The sequence below is a fragment of the Drosophila kikkawai genome, chromosome X (genome assembly GCF_030179895.1).
Source record: "Drosophila kikkawai strain 14028-0561.14 chromosome X, DkikHiC1v2, whole genome shotgun sequence".
In the NCBI taxonomy this organism is placed as follows: Eukaryota; Metazoa; Arthropoda; class Insecta; order Diptera; family Drosophilidae; genus Drosophila; species Drosophila kikkawai.
The window spans coordinates 15,085,666-15,102,658 of NC_091733.1; the positions used below are offsets into that span (position 1 = coordinate 15,085,666).

The following is a 16,993-nucleotide window of genomic DNA, read 5'->3' on the forward strand; positions in this document are numbered from 1 at the left end:
AAAAAAAGAAGCGTCATAAAACGCGGTTTACAGCTCCCATGTGTGTAATCGGCGACGTTTAACTCGAGGGTGGAACGGCGACTCAGGATATCCTCATACGTATATCCTGACACATGCATGGGCCAATCTTGCGGGTCGTCCTGGGAATTCCCTGCAAGTTAATGGTTACAAATAATGTTTAAAGAAATCAAAGGGAAAAGAATTATAAAACAATTTTAAAATCTTGTTTTTGATTTTTGTTATTTGCAAGACAATCACAATTTTATGACAAAATAAAAGGGAAAAACCGTCTAAAGGGGAGGAATAGAATCTATATCTAGAAAAGGATAAGTGTGAGCTTTAATATCTGAAAAAATGTGTCGTATATGTATTTTTTTTTAAATATATATATTGAAAACCGTGGCCTCCCTCAATCAACAGTTTTTTGTGCCTTTCTGCTACTTGTTTTAGTCTATATTCTTTGCTATTTCTAGAGTTTTTAATTTTTTAATTTATTATTTAAGCAATTTTACAGCTTCTTATGCCATTTATATATATTTTACAATTTTAATTTAATTTTAATAATTTTTTATAATTAATTTAAAGCAGTGACTCATGATTTATATCAACAGTTTCCGCCTCCCAAACTTAAATCCTCATCTTTTTCGCACACACACACACACACTGAAACGCTCCAGAGCTCGTTTTCGCACCTGTCCGGTATTTATCTTTGTCTTTATGATGGCTCAGCCAGGCAACAAGGGGTTAAGTGTGGGGGTTGGAGGAGGAGGGTCAGGGGTTAAGCGTTGTTGGGGCAAAATGTTATTGCACTTGAAACGCGCTGACAAGGGTATTTGACACAAATTCGCGTAGTTTTTCAGTTTTGACACATGTCACTCGAAACGCACACACATGTACAGGTGCTGCTGATGTGTGTAATACACAGCAAGAAAAAATAAATAAAAAGGTAAAAAATTAAGAATATTAATATTGAACAATCCAGAGATAAACTTAAATTAAACTAAAGGAAGTGCTTAACAAAATATAAAGATCGAATAATATCGATTTTATCGATATTATTATCGATATTATATCCAAAATTAAGTAAACTTAGATATATTCAAATATCATATTTATAAATAAAATGTTTTGCTTATTGATTTTTATTTGTAAATATATTGTAATGCTAAAGTATCGATTTATTTATTGATTTTAGCTTTAAATATCGATACACAGAGTTATCTTTAATTGAGATTTGATTCTTTAACAAAGATGAAACTAACCTATATTTAAGTTTATTCAAAATTTATGAAACAAAATAATATATTTATATTCCAAAAATATACCCTTAATAATTTAATTTCTTATTATTTTTTTTCGCTAAGTGTTGGCTTAGTTGCTTAGTTCTGTTGTTTTTGTTGTTGGCCCGTTGACAAATTACTTGACTGGAGGCGGTCTTCTTCTCGCCTTTTTGTCCCCTGGTGTTTATTATTATCCCAGCGGATGTCCTCACATGTCCTTCTACGCCCTCTCCTCTTCCATCAAAACCCCTTTTCCGCCCCCCCCCCCCCCCCCCCCCCCCCCCCTCCCCCATTTGGTCGGACTGAGGCTAATAAATAATAAACCAACCATGTCTCATCCTGGCTTCCTTCCTTTTGCCCCACCATTGCTGTTTCGTAGTGTTTTTTTGTTCTCTTCCTTGACGGTTGAGGTTGACAAATGTGTCAGAACGCAAATCCGCAACAATTAAAAGAAAAATCAACAGAGAAGGACGAGAGGCGGATGGGTTGAGACAAGGCCTGAGGATTCCGAGGGGTTTTTATATATTTTATTTGAGTTTAACTTAATACCCTTTAAAAGAATTGTTTGGTAATTATATTTTGTGAGTTATTTTTATTAAAAAATATTTAAACTTTGCTTAAAAAGTACTGAAATCTAATAAAAATATATTATTAGGGACTTGAAATCACATAAATAAGTATAAAATACATTTTTTAAGATACTCAAGTTTATATTTTTAAGATGTATTATTATTTTTTAAGAGATTATAAGCCCCTGGAGATGTTTCTATTTTAATTAAAAATTATTATGAATAATTATAGAAGATTACCTGATTTTAAATTCATGAATTTCTTAATTTTTTATAATTTATTCTTTTAAAAATAAATATACCCTTTTGAAGGGTAGTATGTGAGTCCTGCTTGAATCTTCCCAACCCCCTTTTATTCCTTCGCTGGCACTTGTCGCCGTTTTACAGCCATTGTCGTTCCACTTTGGAATTATTTGCACAAAATCTTTCAGCGGCTGCAAGGATTTTTCGCTCCTTCGCTCCTTGAGTGTCTGCCAACCAACTTGCTTCATAATTGTCCTTTCTTGCCGCCCTCGAAGGGGCGGGGGTTGGTTACGAGGGCGTTGGTGAATGGGTGGCAGTGGTGCCATTGTCGTTGCTTAGCGGTCTTGCAACTTGAACGCCTTTCGTTGCCCCTAACTACATGCTCTTCAGTTGCGACAAAAAACACACCTATATATAAAAACACTGTTAGAAATAGGGTATACTTACTCAAAATTTTGATCTAAAATGGTTTCCAGAATAAGGAATAGAAACTATAGGGATCTATAAGATGTAAGAAATCTTAAAGATTAAAGTTGATACGAAATTTATATTGTTAACGCTTAGGTTGCACTAGAATTCCCAACTGGTTCTAGCAGCAAGCTTGACTTTGAGTTGGCTGAAATTTTTATAAGGAAAACTATCAATCATTTCATTTATTTAATTTAATTTTCTTTTTTCCTTTTCTTTTTCCTTTTCCTTTTTTTTCCGTTTCCTTTTCCTTTTCCTTTTCTTTTTCCTTTTCTTTCTCTTTGTGTAAAAAAATAAAGTGGGAAAACATCTCTAAAAATCTTTATTTTCCTACAGTTTTTTCTTTTTTCTTTCTATATTTCTCTCTTGCAGTTCTCATTATTATTTACCCTCTTTGGTGACGCCGCTGGGCATTTTTGGTTTATCGTTTTAATTGGCTTGGCTCCTTCTGCAGGGCAGGGAGGCGGCGGTGGTCACCGAGGAGGGGTTCGGTTTATTTGCCCAGCGGGACAGGGGGAGGGGGTGTGGGTGTGAAGGGGGTGTCATCAATAAGCAGCCTCACGTGTGTACATGTGCGTGCGAGGGAGTGTTTGGCTAATGATAAGCACACAAAAACACAAAAACACAAAACTTATTCAAACTGGCGAGCACGACGCCACACATGTGGAAAATTACTAATTGGGGGCAAATTAGTTGCAAAAAGAAGCGAGAGATGTTCAAGTTCAGTCCTCATCCTTAACGAATTTTCCACAAAGTAAATATTTTTTGCATAAGGAATGAGATTTTTTTTAATTTTCTTAATTTATTGAAAGATGTACGTAATATATATAAAGAAAAGTGTTACTATTGTGAGCTATTGATATTTGTCAAGTTCTTTAATTATTAAAGTATATATAAAATAAATAAAATAATTATTGTAATAAAAAATCCAACAAAAATAGTTTTAGAATTCGAAACATTTATATTATTGAATGCCTGTTTCATTCTGTTTTTCTTTTTCTAAGTCTTTCCTACAGTTTTCGAAAGTTTAGAAGAAAAAACCTTTTAAAATAGTTTACAAATAGAGGGGAATGGAGAATTGAATTCAAGCTTTTAGCTTTACTTTAAATACAAAACAGTTTTCCTTTAGAGTTAGTGGAATAAAAAATAATTTTTTAATATTATTGAATAATTTTTGTACTTTTTTCATTGTTGTCTCCTTTAGTTTATATAAATTCGAAAGAGTTTGTAGGGAATAAGGCTTGTCTGTTATAGTTATTAAGTGACTCGGATTTTGACTTAAGATATTCTATATCTGCTCTTTTCCTTATTAGTTTTTTAATATTTTTAATGTTTAATAATTTGTATAAACTATTGAAAATATATAGAAGTGACACAGTGATCGAAGTTGTTTTGAAAACTCCATTATTAATCGTTTAGTACCAATGTTTTTTCGGCTCTAATTGAGAATCTTTGTTTATTTATTTAATTTTAATTACAATTTAAAATAATGTATATAAAGAAATAAATTCTTAAAATTATTATACGTAGTATATATATATTGGCTATATATTTTCTTAACAATTCTTTGAAACTTACAATTTATTTGCATTTTCCGACGGTGAAAAAGTGAATAGTGAAATATGTTGTAAGCGAAAAAGATATTGAAATGAGGTAGCTTATATCTATTATTTTTATACATATTTTATTATATTTATTTTATATTAATTTAAATATATTTTAATAAGAAAATATAGTCTTAAATTGAAAAAGGTAATCTAAGCTATCAATGTTATTTATTTTTATAGAAAAATTGATTTTGAAATCGATTTTACAGCTTTTTTAGCTTTTATTTATAATAAAAATATTATAATAATATATTTTTTTCAGATAAAAGTAAAATATAGCAAAATATAGTAAAATATATAAAAATATATTTAAAAATATGTATAAAAATATATTTAAAAATATATAAAAAATTAAATATATACTTAATAAAAATTCTCTTACCTTTGATTTGTTTTCTTCCATATTTATTCGCACTTTCCACCATTTTCCCAAGGCAGATCACCCGTAGGATCCTTGACGTTATAGCAGAGGAAGATTCTCTTCTCCCGCCGGATGGATGAATGGATGGATGAGCAGGTTGGCAACTGGAACTGGATGGGAAATCCGCTCATTGGCTGCATCGACTCAAGCGGAACGCGTAGTTTTGGTTGGCTGCTCGACGAGCGGGTGTAGCAGTGGTTGTGGTGTGCGGTATGTGGTTTGTCTCTGTGTGTGTGTGTGCCGCCGCCCTGTCCAATACAGATGCCTGATTAGAGGAGTTTTGATATAGTAATCGACCGCAGCGTATAATAATTCCTGCGGTTTCATAATGCCCAACCACGCACACACACACACACACTAGCGCACACACACCCCTTAGTGCGCAACCGCTGACACCCATTCAGATAGAGGCAGCAACCCCTAACCCCTAGCCCCTGCCCCTTAATTTGCTTAACCCCCTTTTAAGAAACCGCAGAATGAAGGAGGGTTGCAAAAGGCCTACGAACAAAAAAAAAAGTATGATAATAATGCCGGAAAAATGCGAAAAACCAAAAGGAGGCAGAAGAAAATATTAGCAACGCCCTATAGGGATTTTTTTCCAGAGACGAAAACGGAGGGTAGGGGGGCTATTTTGGGCAGGGCTTCCCTAAAACCCCCCGCCCACCGTGTGGTTGCAATTTTTCACTCAACCTTGGATAATATTGCTACGTCTTCTTGGCCGCAAATGGCAGCCGCAAGATATCAGCCCTCTCGCTTGCTCGCCCCCCTATAGCCGTCTCTTTCGCTGGCTTACCAATTCCTGGTTTGCCACAAAGCCGCGTTTTGCTTTGCTTTTGCTTTGCCTTCTTTTTCAGTCTTTCTTTTTTTTTTTGCTTTTGAGATTTTTATTTTGAGTCACTTCCAAGACGACGAAATTCTTTCGGGGGTTGAAGAAGCCCAGAAAGAAAGCGCAAAAAAAAAAGGACCCCAAATGCTTGGAAAAAACTCAAGAAGCTCTCGCCACCTCTCTTTCGCTCTGCTTCCAGTTCCAGTTCCGTTGCAAAGGGGGAGAGAGTGAGTCTCGCTTTCGCTTTCGCCTTGGCACCGGGAAAGGTGCGCGCAAAAAGGAAGGAAGACAAAAAACAAAAAACAAAAAAAATGAGCGCATTTTTCTAAGGCAGCGCCAGAGCTGCTCCCCAAGGTGGGTCCTGGCCCGGTCCTGCGGAGGCACCAACTTGAAGACGTCGTTGCGGCCTTTCTGCTTGTGGTGTAGTTGACGTTTTCTGGTCTCGGTTTTCGGTTTTAGGTTTTCGGTTTTCGGTTTACTTTGCTTGCCGGCTCTCTGCCTGCCGCTGCTCTCGCGGACTGCGCGGCCGGCGTTGACGTTGACGCCCGCTGCCCGGTGGAAAACCGCTGCTACTGGTTCTCGCGGTAAATGTTAAGCCAAAAAAAAAAAAAAAAGAGGAGAAGCAACAGCAGCAGCAACAACAGCAGCCAGGCAGCCAGACTGAGAACAAAAAAATTCCAAAAAGGAACAACAGTAAAGACAGCCTAATGGAAACTTCCAGCCTAAGACGCTTGGAAGTGGCAATACATATGAGGGTCCTTGGAAGAGCAACTTTAAGCAAAATAATTTATAAATATATTTTTTAAGGAAATTTTCTTAAATGTACGATTTTTAATGCTTACAAAAACTTCTGAAAATATTAAATAAAATCAAGTATTGATACAAAGTTTGAAATGAAAAGGATTCTTGTGTGCAGTTGCTGAAAGGGAGGCTATTTAAAATGATCTTCCTTTAGTTTTTGTATATTCTTTTCTCTTTGAGAGGTTTTAGTATAATTTTGAATAGTTATTTTTACCCCTTAGTTTCTTTTTCTTTTCTTTAAAATATATGTTAGTATCCTTTACTTATATTTTTTCTTACCTTTTATAAGCTTCCTTGGACTATTCCTATATGCAATCGCTGAAAAGTAGGCTAAGATATACGATATAACTTAGCTTTTTAGGCTCCTTTTCTACAATCCAAGTACCTCTCCGGGTTATAACGCTCTTCCAGCAACCGCCACTAAGTAGGCTACATTATTTGAATATTTTTAATTTGGAGTACAGTTCACCTTGCGGTAGGCTTAACTGTATATACCCCAAGCAGTTGAGTAAGCAGTCGACATAGACGTTCCTCTGGGAAGGCGGGGTAACGTCACAGGCTGGCCCAGAAGGGGGTTTGGGGGTGGTCCTTGGTCCTGGGTCCTTGTTTCTTTCGTTTCGTTTGTGATTATGATGAGGCGTCGCCTTCGCTTCTTCGTGTGACTTCGTTACTTTTCTGGATGCTGTTCTGTGCTTCGGTCTATTCAGTGGGGTTTGGGGGGGTGTTGGGTATTGGAAGTGGGGGCAGGGTGGCACTCGCTGTCGGCGTCGCTGTCGCGGCTGGCGTCGCTGCCGACGTCGGTGGTCGGCGTTGCCAACCGCTCGTAGTGGTCGCGTTCATGGTTACCGCAAAAAAATAGTTTAATATCTCCGTGTCGTTTGATTCGATCGCCAGTCTCTGCCCCCGTATCCAGAATCTATATCTATATCTGTGCGTGTGTGTGTGTGTGTGCGTGTGTGTGCTAGTGTGCCAGTGTCCAAGCAAAATTACCATATAATTAGTAAGGCTCCAAAATTGAAAGAGAGTCCATCAAAATCTATAATTTTTTTCAAGTGGTTGTGGTGCAAATATAATTCAAGATTTAATTTTAATCTAATAACTTCAACTTCTGTTATTGGCTTCTGCTGGAAGAAAGCAAGTGGAAAGTAAAAGGAAATTTATATAGAAAAGTAAGTGGAATCCGTACAGCATTGAAAAGTGTCTAAGTGATCGACAACAAAGTTAGGAAACCCATTTAAAGCGACGATCAACGAGCGAAGCTTTAAAGTAGCTCGAAAACATCCAAGGATTATAGTTTAAAAAATTTTAAATTGAAGGAAAATGTCACATATAATCAACAAGTAAACAAGTGTAACGATCCTCAAAAACATTGTCTGCAAACTAAAGAAATGTTTAACATACAAAATGGTTAAAAAATGATTAAAATAAGGAATTTAATATTAGAGGATCGTTTAATAAAGATTATAATATATAATGTATATAATAAATAGTTAAAAAAAAGATGTACAGGCAGCTTTTGTTTATGTCTGAAAATTTTAATAAAATGTTATTCAAAGTTTATTTTTTACTGCGTCTCTTGTTATTATTTATTAAGCTTTCATTGTCTAAAATTATCAACGATTTTTGTTATTTATAATATAATACTAATTATTTATATTTTATCCTATACTTTTACATTTAAATATTTTAATTAATTATACTTTTTTCTTATCCTTTTAAATTTTTTAATTATTTATATTTTACACTATTTTTTATTATTATTTGTAATCAATTTATTAGACCAATTTAATTTTATTTCTTATTTTTTAATTTTTTAAAATTATTTATATTATACCCTCTTTTCTATTAGTTTTTGTGTTCAATTTAATAGACATATTTAATCCTTCTTTACCATTTTTTTAAATAAATTTCACCACCGGTTGATCTAATTGTCTGACTATTCCCGCAACCAACTTGTTTGTTAACCAATTATATGGACCAACTTCTGGTGAACCCCACCACCGATCCTGCCTGCCTCTTATCTGTGGCCACATATGTCGCCACACAGTCGCTCGGAAAACTCATTTGGGCATGGAAAAAAATGTATATAAATAAATACACGTACACCATTGTATTCATTTCAACGCGGAAGTTGTAAAAAAAAAAAAAATAATAATAATAAGTATACGCAGTGTGGACCATGTGCATGGTGATATATACATATAGATTTACACAACACGCGCCAGTCTACAAAAACCAGAAGCAAATCAGAGAGTTTCTAATTAGCCAAAACTTTTAAATACTCTTTAATTATTTTACTTATTGATGGGAGAAAGGTTGGTAGAGCAATTAATATTCACAAATTAATTTTCGATTGCTATCATTCAAATTCCATTTGAAATTAATGAAATTCTAAAGAGTTCAAGCCTCTTAAATCTTGAATATTAGTTGGGTCTTAGTTTTAAATATCTCTTCTATAAATTTTTCCACAAGATAAGGGTTTTCTTCACTTTTTTATACACACAAAATATTCTTACCACTAATTATCCTTTTCTTTTATTTTAATTTTCTAAAAACTTATCGAAAAACCTATAAAACTCTAATAAAACTCAAGAATTAAACTCTACACTCTGCTCTTTTTTAAAGGCATCCTGAAAATAGTGAGAAAAATGTCAAAATGAAAACAAAACGCTACTGTGTCCGGCAAATGATTCTTATTTAAACAAAAGCCAGTTCATTGTTGATTTTGTTGGTGGCGAAACGCAAGCCAAACGGCAACATATGGCGCTTTCGATAATTTTTCCACTTTTTTAACTCCACCATTTGATGAACATGAACACAGGCCCCGGCACAGATGCAATCCATGCCATCTTAGCTGAGTTCTTTTTTTTCCTCGTTTTTTTGTTTTTGTTCCCGAATTCCCCTCATTATTGGTTATGATTTTTTAATATTTAATTGAGCTGCACTCGCCGACGTCGGCTTAAATGCAAATTGTGCGCAAAGGTGTGCGGTTCAGCTCGATTCGATACGAATTCCGATTGGATACAGGCCACCATATAGTAGCAGCTTCAGAATCCCTGAATCTGAAACTGAAACTGAACCAGCTTTTGTCCAGGCCCCGGGGTAAAAGTGCAATCATAATTGAGCTGTTGTTGGTGACGGCAAAAAAATACAAAAACAAAAAAAAATAATAATAAGTGCAGCAAATGTGTTAAAACAAAGACGAAAAGCAACAAAAGCGTTGAAAATCCGTACAAAAATTAAGTAGCGAGATATGCAGTGCGGGTGATTCCAAAATCGGATTTCTAAAAAATAAAAACAAAGCTAAATAATTGGTTTTTCGTTGCTAGAAGTGTGTGAAAAAATGCTGGACATCTTAAATAATATTATACAAATCATTATAATAATAAAATTAAATTTTAAAATTCTAAACGTGCCGAATTCATTGTAAATTTGTTTTGATTTTTACAACGTACATATGTGTTCTTTCTCTTCTAGTGCTTAATTGCAGGCTTTGCTTAACTTAATTTTAATTTTTTTAAATTTTAAATTAGAAGGTTTAGCTACCCGAAAATCACTACTTTTAAGATTTTAAGAAAAAAAGAGAGTAAGAAATCTTAATATTTAAATTATTATCCAATTAAATTTGTTAATATTTAATAATAGTTTCCCTTATTTGTGGTTAAAAGATTGAAATATTTACTTAAAATACCAATATATTTTTTATCAGTTTATCTTTTATCATTTTAAAATTATACATAAATTAAACAATAATTATTTTTAAAATATAATATTTTAAAATTCAATAGACTTCTTAAAATTAAACCTTTTTCTTTATTTAATATTTTTTAAAAATCTCTTGGGCTTTTGGCTTTTCCCTGGAGAATTCCCTGAGAATTCATTTGACAGAACAGCAATACAACAATAACCCCATTTTCTCTCTCTACAATCCAATGAATTTCATTCGCAGTCCACATTCATTTTCCAGATTTACCAAATGAGCTGACAATGATCGGATTGAATGCGTCGACTCTTTGAGGCAGACATTGGGAATCAAACCGAAAACCGAAAGCCGAAGGCTGAAAACCAAAAACCGAGCCAAAACCCGGCGGCAACATACGGAATACGGGAAAACAGGACTACCGACTACCGACTACGGAATACGGAATATTGAATACCGGTAGCCGGTAGCCAAAGAGAGGCCCTGAATACCTGAATCTGGCGCCAAGATAGCAGCAGCTGCAATAATGCACATTTCTGCTGAGGTCAGTTCGACCACCTCAAATCAAATACAGCAGCAACATCAGACGCAGCAGCAGCAGCAACAGCAGCAGCAACATCAGCAAACAACAACGACCGCAACGAAGCGACGCAATGCTGAGTCCTCATCCTCCTCCTCCACCAACAGTAGCAACAACAACAACAATACCAGCACCACCAATAACAACAACAACAACAGCACTACGATCAACAACAATAATAATACAAATAATAATAACAATAATAATAATAACAATGTTAAAACAAAGCCCGTGGACACGAGTCCTTATCTGACGCCGGAGAATCTCATTGAGCGCACCGTCGATGTCCTGCTCGCCGAACATCCTGGCGAGCTGGTCAAGACGGGATCACCTCATGTGGTGGGTACTAGGCCAGTGTTATTTATATATTCAAATATTTTTAGATGAAGAATAACACAAAAAGGGCTCAGATAAAATTAAAAAAGAGTGCCCAAAAGTATGCTATGATACCCAATACTTCGTTGCATACTTTTGGTCATTTTGATAATTGATTTCAGACCAAATTCAAAGCTTTTATAGTTTTAAAAATAATTATTAATGTTTAAAATCAAATAAAAGAGTGCCTAAAAGTATGCTATGATGCACTTGAGGCTGTACAATATTTTATTGCATACTTTTAGACAGTTTGGTAGTTGATCTTAAACCCAAATACAAAACTTTAATGGTTTTAAAAATAAAAATAAAAATGTTTAACCACTTCTAGGTCTGCACCACCTTGCCCACGCACTGGCGTTCAAACAAGACCCTACCGATCGCCTTCAAGGTCCTGGCCTTGGGCGAGGTCATGGATGGCACCATAGTGACCATACGGGCGGGAAATGATGAGAACTTTTGCGGTGAATTAAGAAACTGCACGGCCGTAATGAAGAACCAGGTGGCCAAGTTTAATGATCTGCGATTTGTGGGAAGAAGTGGAAGGGGTGAGTGAAACATATTTTTAATTCCTATTTTTTTGGTAAGAAATCTATTTAAATTTATATTTTATATTCCTTAATATTTCTTTTCATTTTGAATCATTTTTCTTTCTATTTTTTTTACGACTTTTGATCATTAGCATTTGGCATATGGTTCGCGTTGATTGCTTTCTTCCGGTACGACCATTATCCTTGCATATTGTCACACCCCAAAATGCTCAAACAAAAAATGGAAAACGGAATTTACACACACAACCGAATTTGCACACACACACACTTTTTCGTATATAAAAAAAATGAAAGACACATCAAAAGCCGCTGACAAACTTTGGCCAGAGTCGCCGCCGTCTCAGTCTCAGTCTCCGTTGCCGTTGCCGTTTTTGTCCTTTTTGGTCCTGGCATCAACAAATAAGATAAGTAGTCTGTAGTTAATTTTTATATGTCTATTGGGGACGTCCAGGGGCGAGGTCCTGGCAAGCCGTAGACAGCAGCAGCCAGTCCTGACAGTTGTCAATTTTGGCGACGGCAACGGTTCTGCTTTTTTTTTTTCGGCCGCCGTTATTGCTGTTCATTTCGTCAATTTATCACGAACGCAATTTAAAAATCAAATCGAGGGTGACAGACAACATACTGTGATAGAATTTTCCTTCTATTTTCCTTCCCATTTTGATTTTTTCTCTCTTTTTTTTTTGGCTTGGCAAATTAAATCAGCGTAACTGTTTATTCAAATCTCCGGCAACTTTTACTTTTGCCGGGGGACGTTCGGTGTTTTCTTCCAAGTTATTTTTCTTTTGGGTCCAGACTTTTCCGCGGGAAGGTTTCCATTCGGGGCATGTCTAAGTGCGCGCTTTGCCGCGGCATTTGACAATTTGCTCATTAAGTTTGTCTGACCCTCGAACCCAACACAAAAAAAATATATATATATATATTTGGGGGGTTGGGGAAATGGGGGCGTAAATGAGACAGGGGCATTGGTGGGTTAAGGTCCTCTGGGGCACCCTCATCAGCAGCATCTTTCAGCCATCCTCCATCCATCCAACCATCCATCCATCCATCTGTCCGTTCGTCGTTCCTTCCTTCCACTTGTTTGACATTTTTAAACGTTTCAAGTGGCAAATAATTCCTTGGGATTTACTTTGGCAAATCTTTTTTAAACATTTGATTACACTGAGAGAAACAAATAGAAATAAACAAAGAGATGACAACAAAAATATGTTTAAAAATATATTTAAAAATAAATACTTTCTAAAACAAAAAGGGAAAATAAAATAAGTAATAAATATAAAACAAAAATGTGTTTTAAAATATATTTAAAAACAAATTCTTTCTAAAACAAAGAGAGGAAAATTGATTAATTAATATTTTTATAAAATAATATAAATAATAAATCTAAAAAATTACTAAGAAAGATAATAAGCAATAAATTTGAAATTTAAAAACAAATAAAGAGGGGAATTTTCACCCCAATAAATATAAAAAATTACTTAAGAAGATAATACACCATACATTTTTTATTTATTTTTAACTTTATACTTATTCAAATAACTATCATTTTCTAACAGTGTCTTATTTGAAGTCCTTACTTTTTTTCTTACTAATTATCGAGAGAGAAAAACCGTAAAAAAATACAAGGAATACGAGGGGAAAAGGGCGTGACAATTGCCAAGAGGCAGCATCAAATGTTCTACAAATGGATTTAAATTATTTAACCCAAGCCGTAACCCTTTCCCCCCACACTTTTTTTTTCTGTTTTTGTTTGGAGAACCCTTCTCGGTTTAATGCGCTACAAAAGGATTACGTGGGTCCCGGGTCCCTCTACGTATCCTGGCGTATTATTTGCTTAATTTCAATTAGCAAACAAATGCAAATCCCTTGTACTAGGAAAAAGTAATGCAAAGCCTGCAATCGTAATTGTTGTTTTTTGTTGCTACAACTAATGCCACTTGCAGTTGTCAAGGCTGCAGACGCTTCAGCTTCTCCCCAGCTTTGGCATGCAGCAAATTTATGAGGGCTGCCAGGGCCCCCGTGTGCCACCCCATGGGTTAAAAATGGCCGGGCCAGTGGGTGTCAATAAAGAGGGGAATGATGGCAGGTGGCTTTAACGAGGACAGCTCTATTGATAGTCCTGCAAAGAGTCTTCTATTAAAGCAATTGTAGGGAAGGATGATATGAAAGTCAAACGAGTTTATAAAACACAAGATAGGCTGCCTGAAAGTAGGCAATGGAAATGAGTTCACTAAGAAGATAATTCAAGAACTTGCTTACAAACTTCAAGAAACCATAACAATACTCCCCTTAAGAAAATGTATTTATTTATATTTAATATATGCAGTGTCCACCCTCGATGGTTCGTAGTTGTTTTCGAGCCTCGTGCGTGATGCTTTCGTAATTTTAATGATATGGACTATGCCGCGAATGCCTGATGTGGATAGGGAATGGTGAGGATTATCCGGGGAAGAGGGCAACGCAATTAGATAAAATGGCGGCATCAGCAGCTGCAATTGCAATTGCAATAGCGACACTGATAAAAAATATAGGAAAGGCTTAAAATTAACAGAAAACTCGAAAGATCTGGCAAAGGTATTTAAAACATAAAAAGAAGACGGGCACACTATTCAGACACGACAAATCGTGTTAAAACTTTAAAGGAAAAGTAAAGCAAGGATATAAACTGTGAATATTGAAATTATAAATATTATTTAGGTCACAAGGAGTTGCCTTAAGTAGAACTCATATTAAATATTTATATAAAATGCACACTTTTTTATAATATTAATCAAAGTTTTGATAGTTTTATCGATAACCAAAGCTTTTGGTGAAAAATTTCACGATTAAATATATAAAAGATATATTAAATGAAATAATTTACATTATAAATATTAGTTAAAAAACAAACAGTTGCAAAATACGAATTTCTTTAAAAAAAATTGTAAATTAAAAGTAAAATTTTTGATAAAATTTATCGATATTTTGTAATTTCAGATTTTTTATAATTTTTTCGAGTGCCACAGTGGAAATGGAACTGCAGTTGCATTCAAGCGGAAACTGCATAATCCACACTCTCACACATACTGGCACACACACACACCCGCACACTCACACACATGGGAAATGCATTTGGTTGTTGTCTACTAATGAATTACAATCACTTGGATGTCGAAAGGGGTTGGGAAACGGGGCCTAAAATGGAGCACACGGCCTGAAAGAGATTGCTTGGAGATGATGCTGATGATGATGAGTCCCATCCGTGGGGGTTAGGGTTTAAGGAGGGTTAAGGAGGGGTCAGGTCCGGCACATGTGTAATTATTGTTGCTATTGCCATATGCATGTAAATGAGAGCGCCGGCCAATGCATCGCATTGATGTGCAAGCACTTTGAAGTGCATTACCAAAGTGCAACGGCACAACATCTAAGCTGCAGCTGCATTTGCGATAATATGTTAATTAACTGCAAGTGATTATGGCCCGCTTATTGCTCAGTTTAAATGCCTGAAAACATTCCGCAAAAGCAAATGGAGTGAAATCTTTTCTTATTGTTTTGGGGATTTTCAGCACGGAAACACATATATCGAGGGGAAAAAGTCGATTTATCGAAATATCGAAATGTAAATATCGAAAAGTATTGCTTTTAAGATTTGTATATCGTAATTTCGAAAATTATGCGACAAGTTTTATATAATTTATTTAATTTTCTGTTTTTGGATATGTATTTATTTTATATATCGCACTTATATCGTTACGTTTACATATAGATTCATGTATGTATCGATTTCTGACTCAAATATCGATAACGTTTCAATTTTTCGATATTTTCTGACAATGACTTTTTTAGGTTTTACTCTTTGGCAATACAAAGTTTATGTTAAAATTATAAAAGTTATAACTAAAATAATTTATCTAATAAAATTAAAGCCAAATTAAATGCCAGGCAAAACCCTAACAAAAATCAAACAAATTCTTGACTTCCAGTGAATATTCCAGTGGCTCTTCGGTTCTCCCTTTAAGTGCTGCCTGAGTTCCTTAGTTCCTCCTGAACTCCCGAGTTGCCCAGTTCCGTTGCCGTTTCAGTTTCTTTAAAGCTTCCGGCAGCCATTAAACTTCATTAAAAATTTAATATGCGCTTCCCCTTCCCCCCCCCACCCCCGACTCCCATAGGAACTGGGGGGATTAAGGGGCGTGGCTTTTTAGCTAGGGCAACAAACCCTTTTTCCTTTTTCCAACTGACACGCATCAATTTACAGCTGCTGTGTGTGTGTGTGCTCAAGACTTTTAATGAGATGAAGGTGAAATTTCATTATGAAGTTTGGCTCACTAAGATGAAGCCCAAAAACGCCACCCATTTTTTTCCAAGGGGCGGGGAAGGGGGTGTGGAGTAGATGGAGGTTGGGGGTGTGGTTGCGAGCGGTAACCTCGTTAAGCTTAATTAATAGCAGCAATGTGATAAACACCCAGCCGACAGGCAAAATGGTAGCACTAAGGCCGCCGCCATTTTGAGCCTCCAGCAAAGACACCGACAAAAAAAATATATTTTATAAATATTATAAATATATTTAGAAGGCTGGAACCTTAAAGAAATTTTAATAAAAACGATTATATGTTTGTTTTACCTAAAGGAAAATATTTTAAGTTATTCTAAAACCTTTTAAAATATTTTTTTTATATTTTTTAAAAACCAATTTAAATTTAAAATTATTTAAATAGTACGTAAGACCTTCAGGCATCTCTCTCTCTTCTCTCTCTCTCTCTCTCTCTCGGTGCACATTGAAAACTTTTGCCCAGGTGTCAACTACACTCCCAAAAGGCAACAAAAAATAACAACAACAAGGACCACCAACGGTACAAGTTCGTTTTTTAATGAGCCCAACGTCAACGTTGCCAACTCGCTGCTGCCACTGACATTTGACAGATTTCCTAGGAGCTGAGCTCTGAGCTGAGCGCTTAGATACTTTTCCGGATGCGGATGGTCTTTGGGGGGGTTGAGGAGGTGTGGCATTTTCTACTTATTTAGGCATTAGTCGCAGACACTCCACCCATAAAACCACCCCCCCAGGAGGGGAGAGAGAGCGAGGGAGAAATCACCCATCCGCCCGGTGTGCTTATGTAGACTTTTGGCAAAGATTCTTTCATCGTTAAGGGGAATTATAGTTGAATGAATTTCAACCTTGGCTACCCCTATTAACCTGACACCCGACGGAAAATAAATAAATATATATATATATATATTAAAAGCTGTTTAAAGGCCTGGAAAATGGGAATTAATTAGGGTTTTTGTGAGTTGTATTTGTTTATGTCAAATTTAAGTTTATTATTTTTATTAATAATATAATTTATTATTACTATTTTTCATAATGAACTTTTAAACTAAGAAATAAGCTAATTTTAAACCTTAATCTATGTATCTTAATTAAAGTAATTACAGAGATTTTTATTGGTAAAGAAATAGTCCTGTTAGTTGAGGTTAATTTTTGTTTAAATTTAATTTAAGTTTAAAGTTGTTATTTCTATATTATTAAAATTAATAAATTAACTTATTAAAAAGCCAATAAGCTTATTTTATAATTTTGTTTTAAGTTAATTAACTTAAT

At 35.1% G+C, this 16,993-nt stretch overlaps 1 protein-coding gene across 1 annotated transcript in view; it reads left to right on the forward strand.

Annotated features, from left to right (window-relative positions):
• Nucleotides 1-10,441: 10,441 nt before the first annotated feature.
• RunxB (Runt related B) overlaps nucleotides 10,442-16,993 on the forward strand; it is a 29,966-nt gene continuing 23,414 nt past the window's right edge. The window contains exons 1-2 of the mRNA XM_017174634.3: nucleotides 10,442-10,834; nucleotides 11,199-11,415. Coding sequence (XP_017030123.1) covers nucleotides 10,442-10,834; nucleotides 11,199-11,415 — 610 coding nt within the window. The remainder of the gene's footprint in view (nucleotides 10,835-11,198; nucleotides 11,416-16,993) is intronic.